The 9,182-nt window shown below is 40.8% G+C and overlaps 1 protein-coding gene across 1 annotated transcript; it reads right to left on the bottom strand.

The window, feature by feature from the left end:
- Nucleotides 1–5,485: 5,485 nt before the first annotated feature.
- LOC147424788 (pentatricopeptide repeat-containing protein At5g27110-like) lies at nt 5,486–8,944 on the bottom strand. The gene has a single exon (XM_086500432.1). It carries the CDS (start codon nt 8,807–8,809, stop codon nt 5,519–5,521), a length of 3,291 nt encoding a protein of 1,096 aa, XP_086356558.1. The 5' UTR covers nt 8,810–8,944; the 3' UTR covers nt 5,486–5,518.
- Nucleotides 8,945–9,182: the final 238 nt, after the last annotated feature.

The following is a 9,182-nucleotide window of genomic DNA, read 5'->3' as shown; positions in this document are numbered from 1 at the left end:
ACCACTAATCCAAGTAACCCTAAACTGGTCTAAGTTGCTATCCCTAAGTGACTTAACTCTAATCGTAAGCAATTCAAATGGCCATTCATGAGCAGTTCACCTTAAGCAGCTTTACCCTAAATGGATAACTCTAAACAGCTAGCCTTAAATGGATTAATCCAAAATGGTTAACCTTAAGTCGCTTCAATTTAACCCTAAGTCACTTTACACTGCCAATCCCAAGCGGCCATAAAGTGTCAAATGACATTGATCCACTTTTCTCAAGTGACACTAGATAGCCTAATCTACTAACCCTAAGCAAAGTTACCATAAACTTCTCTAAACCGCTAACCCTAGGCGACTTAACTCTAACTCTAAGTGGTTTTAAACAGCCATCTTTGAGTGGTTAACCCTAAGCGGCTAGCCCTAAATTACTAACATGGTTGTGCCTCTGAAGGGGGAAGGAGCCATGGAAGGGAGGCACAACCCAAAAAAAAAGAGGATTATTAGTTCGTTCGAGGGCATGTCAATACACTTGATAAGAAAACTATTGCAAGAGCATGGAGGTCAAGGAAGAACTAAGATTTTCACTATTATAATTGCAATGAGAATGGCCATCAAATGTATTATTGCCCCTATCAAAGCAAGAACAAAAATTATAGAGGAATAAGGCAAAACAGACGTCACCCCACCAGGAGAAAGATATTAGCAATATCAACCACCCCTATTGATTCAGCAAGCATCGTCTATGCAAATACTGAAGCCATTGGTGTAGGTGCCACGATTGCCACCTACACCCATTCCAACATTGCTATTTGTACCTGGGAATAGGAATATTCAGTCTGGATGCAAAACAAAACCCAAAGGTAGACAAAGAAGGGGAGTCCCTACACAAGGGCAAGGGAAAAGCTAAGGAGTAGGGAGAAGAAAATTTCATGCCCATCAAAAGGGCAAGGCAAGAGGAGACATCAGAAGATTAAGTAAACATGAGAAGGAATGCGGTCTATCTACTTCATTAGTAGGATGATGACCATGACTAAACAAGACTACATATGGTGATGGCTATCGTGTTTGAAAGTGGGGAAATCTAGATCTTCTCTCTTGCCTAAAATGTATCATTTTACCTATGAAAGAAAACTTTCCTTTTGTTCTACAACACATGGCTATGTGTGCACGAACTTCAAAACAATTAGTATGTTTAAAAAAGTTTGAATACATTGTGCAGGTGGAGAGTCAACACGAGTTAGTCTAGCAATTATGCTCATGCACAAGTGCTACAAAAAGAATCCAAAGATGAAGACAACCAAGGTGTTAACATTTGGGAATTAAGCTATATGTAGATACTCTTCTACTAATCAACCAAATGTATGGCACTTGGGCCTATATGGAAAGAAGGATTGGTTGGGCTACTATGAAGGGTACTAGAATTGCTAAAGACGTTTGAAACAATTCAATTGCTTCATGTGTGTAGGAAGAAAACTTAGGAGACTAATGTGTTGGCCAATGAGCATTTACATGAAACCATTGGGGTGATGCATTAGAAAATTTCGGAGGTCATTTGGAGGGCCTTGTAAGAAATTGTATTTCTCTCTCTAGAAACTTTTTTTAAAATGCACTTGCACCTTGTGAGTACGTCCAAAAGGACAACCAGACACTCTGAAAAGTAGATTTATATTCTCAATCGTCCTTGAAAACGGTCACTTTTTTATTTAATGCGAGCGTCTTTTTCAGGAGGCAGGTGCGGCGCATTCAATGCAGCTTACGTCATCACTGAAAGTTGAAATGTCACAAACTGTAAAATAGTGATAGATTTTGAGGATTTTGACACCACCGATGCATCCGGAACGCCAAAATACCTTAAAAACGAATGTCTACTTGTCTCATTCCGACATCCGGAGAGGTAAAAAATGTCAAAAAACCCCAAAAAATGGGCTTTTTACGAAAGGCGCGCGAGCAGGCATTTTAAAATTTTAGAATGCCCCTCTGCGCGCCGTTAGTACAAATCCCATTTTTGGGGGGTTTTGGACACTTATCTTTCCAAAAAGCCCCTTTTTAGAGGTTTTTGGACATTTTCCTCTCAAAAGCTCCCTAAAAAAAAGAAAAAAAGGCCTTTTTACTAACGGCGCGCGAGGAGGCATTCCAAAATTTTGGAATGCCCCCTCGCGTGCCATTAGTACAAAGCTTTTTTTAGTGATTTTTGGACACTTATTTTTCCAAAAAGCCCCTTTTTAGAGGTTTTTGGACATTTTCCTCTCAAAAAGCTCTCTAAAAAGAGGAAAAAAGGGCCTTTTTACTAACGGCGCGCGAGGAGGCATTCCAAAATTTTGGAATGCCCCCTCGCGTGCCGTTAGTACAAAGCTCTTTTTAGTGATTTTTGGACACTTATCTTTCCAAAAAGCCCCTTTTTAGAGGTGTTTGGACATTTTCCTGTCAAAAAGCTCCCTAAAAAGAGGGAAAAAGGGGCTTTTTACTAACGGCGGAAATGCCCCCTCGCGCGCCGTTAGTAAAATGTTCTTTTAGGGGTGTTTGACATTTTTGGCCTCTTTGGATGTCTAAGCGAGGCAATTGGACATTCATTTCTAGGAGATATGTGTGTTCCGGACGCATTGGCAGTATCAAAAGTTTCAAAATCTTCCACCACTTGATAGTTTTGTGACTTTTTGAGTTCTAGTGATGACGTATCCCGTATCAAATGCACCGCATCTACCTTCTGAAAAAGGTGCTCGCATTAAATAAAAGAGAGTGCTCGTCTTCAAGGACCACTAGATTATTAAATGAGGAGAGGGACACCTTTTATATTTTTGTTAATATCAATCTATTTTTCTACGTAACGTAGCCTCTTCTCTCATTGGAGGAGCTTATTTTCCTCTCTCTACCAAAAGGCCCTCCAAAAGACCTCCGAAATCTCCTAATGTAGCTCTACAGAAGACATTATTCCAAAGGCATGATTGCATACATGTCATTTTGTACTCATTGAGATAGGACAATGTCCCAAAGAACGTAAAGGCCAGTGGAAATGGTTTGTAAGGCCAAGAGGTTCAGGGTGATAAACTACAATCTGTACTACAAGGAGAAGGATCAAGTTCTTAGGAGAGTATGCTTGTCCAATGAGATTCAAGAAATTTTTTTCAGCTGCCATTCAGGAATTTGTGGTGGTCATTTTTTGCAATACATCACAAGCACTTCAAGTAGGGTTTGTTTGGCCTAGCCCACATCAAGATGTACAACACTAGTGTCGAAGTTATCACAGGTGTCAACTAGTAGGAAATAGATGGCTAGCATATGAGCCACAGACATCTATTCTTCCATGTGAGCCTTTTGACAAATGAGGAATAGATGCGATAGGCCCTCTCCCTAGAACATGTAGGTAAACTATATGGCTAGATGTGTGGAAGCAACTACTACTAATAGGATCACAACAACTGAAGTTCAATAAGTCTATTTTGAGCACATTTTTTGAAAGTTTAGGGTGCCTCTAATTGAGTTCCAAGTTTTAGACTTGACTTATTGGGAGAACCAATGCTAGGAATATCAACGAGGTAATCCACTCCCTACTACCCTATAGGACAAGATGGGTGAAAGCAACTACCACTTGTAGGATTGCATAGCAGAGTCACAAAGTTTATTCTTAAGCACATTTGCTGCCAGTATGGGGTGCCTTTCAAAAAAAAAAATCAAATGGGGGTCCAAGTTTTAGAGGTGACCTAGTGGAAGAATTAATGAAGAATTTAGGAATATCAAGGAGACATTCCACTCCCTACTTGTCTCAACACAATAGTCTGGTAGAGAGGGTCAATGGTATGATCTACAAGATCACCACAAAAAATCCAGTGTATAAACCAAAAGAGATGGCCAATATGGAAGCATTCCCCTTGTTGTTGTGGATTGGCCACCCTCCTTCATGAACATATTAACAACGCCACTACTTTTGCCCAAACTAACCCCTCCATAATCTCTTACCCAACTGATATAGCTACCAAAAAATATCACTAATCATGTGTGCCTTTTTTACTTAGATACAATCACCTCTCACCCCTCCATAATCTCTTACCCAACTGATATAGTTACCAAAAAAAATCACTGATCATGTGTGCCTTTTTTACTTAGACACAATCACTTGCAAATTTTACTATAAAATCTTCATTTTTTCATATTTATATCCTGATATTGGGATCACCTAGTGATAGCAAATCCTCTTGATTGCATGCTCACCATTGATGTATGCATGTTCCTCATAGCATCATATGCGGGTAGCATACTAATCATGTCTTGTTTCAATGCTACACATGGGATATCCCTATGTAGGCAATATCCTTTTAGTTTCCCAACAAGACACCAAGGAGGTTAAAAGAGGTTATTTCCTAAGCAACTAGTAAGTTATTTCCCAATGAGGCATAAAGGCATAAAAAGCCACACTCCCATATGAGGCTTAAACCAATTGAGGGATTCCATAGTGAACATATGAGGCTTAACCCAATTGAGGGATTCCATTGTGGGTCATCGGAAGGTGAGAAGAAGAAAAGAAGAAGAAGAAGAAGAGAATTTTAACGTCGTAGGAAACTATCCCAAGCGACTTTAAAGATCTATCTGACGAGGAGAGAACCACGCAAGTGAAAGCCCAAACGGGGATGAGTCACAGCAACACCCATAGGACCATTTAGAGTGGAGTTAATGTTGTCCTCCCCACACCTAGAAAATGGGATGGGATAAAGAAACCTTGCCGGAATTGAGGCATGGAATATGCCTAAGAGTAGGTAACCACTCTTACCTCTTCACCATGAGGAGACAACTCAAAATATGGACCTTTGAAGAGCACCTACCGCTTATGGAGCACCTAAGGTTTACACCATTTAACACTTCATGCTTGTTACTTTATGGTCCATTCTTTCTCATATCACATACAATCATTTACACTCGATTAATCTACAAATTCTCTGCATATGTTAGTTCTAACTCATATTACACTTATTAGAAGTGATGAGTTGTAGCTGAGATGTGAAATGGTGGCATGGACTCAACACCAACGAGCGAACAACTCCCACTTTTCCAAGTTGAGATCACAATAGAGTTTTAGTAAAGAGGGTGATGCTTCTTCATAGTGATTTGCTCTATTCTCAATTTCTTGCTTGCCCACATAAGGTTTAGTAAAGGATGGAATTCCTAGGAGCAATTGTAGACCGTTGGATAAAACTTGTCAATTAGTGCCACATGACAAGTTAATAATGACAAACTTTTTTTCTTCCTCTTTCTTGTAAGAGGGGCATTAACTGTGCATTGTCTTATATATACGTAGGCAATGTGATAGATGGTTGATCATTTGTTTTCCATCTTTGTGTAGAGAGGGAAAATAAGTAATGGGTCACACACTAGTCCCTTTCTCATCCCCTTATGTAGGCCATTCTGACTTTTCACATCCATTTGCTACATGTACCTATAGAATCTTTGCACTTGTACATATCATTTTTGAAAGAATCATGAATAGATACATTTCTTTGGCCACAAATAGTAGAGTCAACAAGCTTAATGCTTGTAATATCTCTTAGTAGAGTAATATTTTCCTTCTCCCCCTACATATTGACAAAGACTTTCTTCTCAAATCTATAAGACTTCTGTAAATTATAGCTTTATCACAATTTAAAAGTAAGCATGGTAAAAGATTTGATACCATCAATAGAGACTTGAAAAAACTCTTGATTGTATAGCGTCTTAGTAAAAGTATATTGCTCCTAGCAGACTTGGTTTTCACAACTCTCCTGCATTGGACAAGCAATCTTGGTATTCTTGTTAACCTAATACTAGCACACTCGTCCCTGCTAGTAAGTCCCAACGCTACAAAACGGTTCTCTTTGCAGTGATTCCTTTTTGCAAGATTTGTATTTGTATCAAAAGCATTCAAGCGCCCTGCCTTCCTCACTGGCTTTTCTGGGCTACAAATGCCAAGATAAGGCCCTCTTTCAAGTTCATCAATTCGTCCTCTTAAGTCATGCCGTTCACAATGTACGTCCATCCTGTTGAAGTTGGAGAAGCCACAAGGGATACATTCATACTTAGATTTATCATCATCGGTGTCAATAATCCCATTCAAGCATTCCCCTCCTAAAGTTATGCTGCCATGTGCCTTGGAAGAAGCAAGCAAGGACACCCATCCAGTTTTATCTGGGAGGCTGGGCATGCTGTAAAGTAGCTCTTTTGCATTGCCCAAGAATCCTGACCGCCCGAGAGCATCAATCATACAGTTGAATTCTTCTAGGTTCAGATCTTCAGCTTGTTGCCTTTTCATTATGCCTTTGAACATTGTGAGGCATGCTTGGATATCGCCTGCGTGACTGCAGGCGGTGATGATAATTGTATACGTATAGCTATCAGGCTCCAAGCCATGCTGCTGCATGTCCTTCAAGCATAGTCGAGCCAAATCAAAATTTCCCTGCATAGAATAGCCAGCAATCATGGCATTCCAAGACACTCTGTCTTTAGAGGACAACTTCAGCATGACCTTGCTCGCATCTTTCATTCTCCCACATTTAGCATACATGTCAACAAGAGCATTTCCAACAATCGAATCATCATCAAATACCTGTCTCACAATCTTGTCATGAAGAGCTTTGCCCTGCTCAAAGGCCCCTACAGTACCGCATGCTTTCAAAATGCTTGCAAGAGTAGCCTTCTCTGGGTCCTTACCATCATTCTCCATTTTTTCATAAAGCTCCAGAGCAGCAAAACCATCTCCCTGCTGTGTATACCCTGTTATTATCGCACCCCAAGAAACAACATCTCTCATTGGCAGCTCATCAAAAATCTTGCAAGCTTCATTAAGCCTGCCACATTTAGCATACATGTCCACAAGGGTGTTCCCTAGGGCTACATCAAAGCTATGCAGTTCCCTTAAGATCTGATCATGTATCAGCATTCCTTGTTGAATGGCATTTGACATAGTCGATGCTTTCAGTGCGCTGAGAAATGTCACTTTGTCGGGCTTTACACCTTGTCGTTGCATCCTTTCAAACAATTCAAGGGCACTAAGACCACTCTTGTTTTGTACATAGCCTCCAATCAAAGCTGCCCAAGCTGCAATATTGCGATTAGGCAATCTATCGAACACCCAGCAAGAATCCTTTGAACTGCCACACTTGGCATATGTGTCCACCAAGGTACAAACAAGGATTGCATCAGCTTCTAATCCATAGATTATAATTCCATGATGTGCCAGCTTGACCTCCTCCATGTCACCCAAGTTACTGCAAGCTTTCAAAATGGATGAAAATGTTGCATCGTTTGGCACTAGGCCTTTATATAGCATTTGGTGGAACAATTCAAGAGCTTTGTGCTCATGGTCAAGCTGTACATGACCAGAAATGATCGCATTCCAAGAGACTACATTTGCATATCGCAGTTTTTCAAACGTTCTAAGACCTTCTTTTAGATGTTTGCATTTGCAATACATATCAATAAGAGCACTTCCAACAACTACATCAATTTCAATGTTTGATCGAAGCATGTGGTCATGTACTAGCTGACCAAAATCTAGCGCCTCGATACTAGCGCATGCTTTTAAAACACATGCAAATGTGACCATGTCATATGGCACACCTACAGTTTTCATGCTCTCAAAGAGCCTCAAAGCCTGTAGAGCCTGTCCCTGTTGAGTGTACCCTCCCATTAAGGAATTCCATGATACCACTTCTCGATAAGAGACTTTCTTGAACATGTTACCTGCCTCATCAAGACTTCCACACTTAGCATACATGTTGATGAGAGAGTTATCAAGTGTCTGGTCTTTCTCCAACCCGAATCTTAGGATTTGGTCATGCAATAACTTGCCCTCCATGACTGCTCCAATGAGGCCACATGCCTTCAATGTGCATAAGAAGGTTACTTTTTCTGGTTTATGAATGCTCTGTCCTTGCATTCTAGCATAAGACTCAAGTGCAGGGTAACCATGTCCATGCTGGACATAACCAGCAATAATTGCATTCCAAGTGATTGTGTTCCTATTTGATAGGCAATCAAAATAAACCTGTGCATCTTCCATACGGCCACATTTGGCATACATGTCTATAAGGGCACTTCCAAGAACCACATCAAGTTCAACTTCCCTCATGATTATCTCATGGTGTACTGCTGCCCCTGCAAAAATATCCTCTATACTGCCAACTGCTTTCAATATGCAAAGAAAAGTAACTTTGTCAGGTTGAATGCCCTGTTGATGCATCTTTGTATACAATGCTAGAGCAGTAAGACCATCACCATGCTGTGCATATGCTGCAAGCATGGTACCCCAGATGACTGCATCTTGACTTGAATATACATCAAAGACTCTACGTGCATCATCCAAGCTACCACATTTTGCATACATGAGGATAAGGGCACTTTGAATGGGAGCATTCCCTATATGACCAGCAATGACAAGCTGTTTGTAAACCAAGCTACCTTGCCAGATGGCCTGCAGGCAGCCACACACTTTCAGAATGCAGAGAAAAGCAACCTTGTCAGGCTGGATGCCATGATCTTCTTGCATTTCTCTCCACAATTCAAGAGCCTGATGATAATGTCCAAGCGTCACATGTGCAGAGATGATGGCGTGCCATGTGTATAGGCTGGGCTCCGAAACACTGCAAAATACCAGGCAGGCATCGAGAAGGCAATCGCAAGCCGCAAAAAACCTGATGACAACATCTCCAAGAGCGGCGATAACGTGGAGATTGTTGGAGAGCATGAGGCAATGAGCTTGCTTTCCTGAGAGTAGATCCTTGTGTTTAACACATTGCTGCAGGAGATGGAAGAATTGATCGCGCGATACAGGCTTTGCCTGCAGTAAAGCTCGCAACTCCATAGGCTATGCATGTTTTCTCAGAGCGAATGATATAGTAGTACAGCAAACATTGTTCTAAAACAGGAGCTTACCATATTGCATTGCAAGAAGGTATGCAATTCCTAGGTCGAGCACTTACACTCTTGGTTTAGAGCGTTTGAACTAAATGAACTCTTTGGAGCAATTGTGTACTGATGGATAAAGCTTGTCAATCAATGCCACACGGCAATGTAATAATGGAAAACTTTCTTTCTTCGTATTTCTTGTAAGGTACCTTTCGCACGTAGCCTCTAGTTGTGTTACCGTCACCTCACACTTGTTTTGTGTGCTTCTGTGAAACTTTGAGAGGCAAGGTCTTTTAAATCAGAAGAATTGCGAAAAGAAAAAAGACATA

Source organism: Adiantum capillus-veneris, chromosome 25 (genome assembly GCF_014529385.1).
Source record: "Adiantum capillus-veneris isolate H3 chromosome 25, ASM1452938v2, whole genome shotgun sequence".
NCBI lineage: Eukaryota > Viridiplantae > Streptophyta > Polypodiopsida > Polypodiales > Pteridaceae > Adiantum > Adiantum capillus-veneris.
This window is presented reverse-complemented; position numbering and strand designations above follow the sequence as displayed.

What these genes read in the sequence shown, in the direction of transcription:
- LOC147424788 (XM_086500432.1), bottom strand. Translation starts at nt 8,809, where the DNA reads ATGGAGTTGCGAGCTTTACTGCAGGCAAAGCCTGTATCGCGCGATCAA.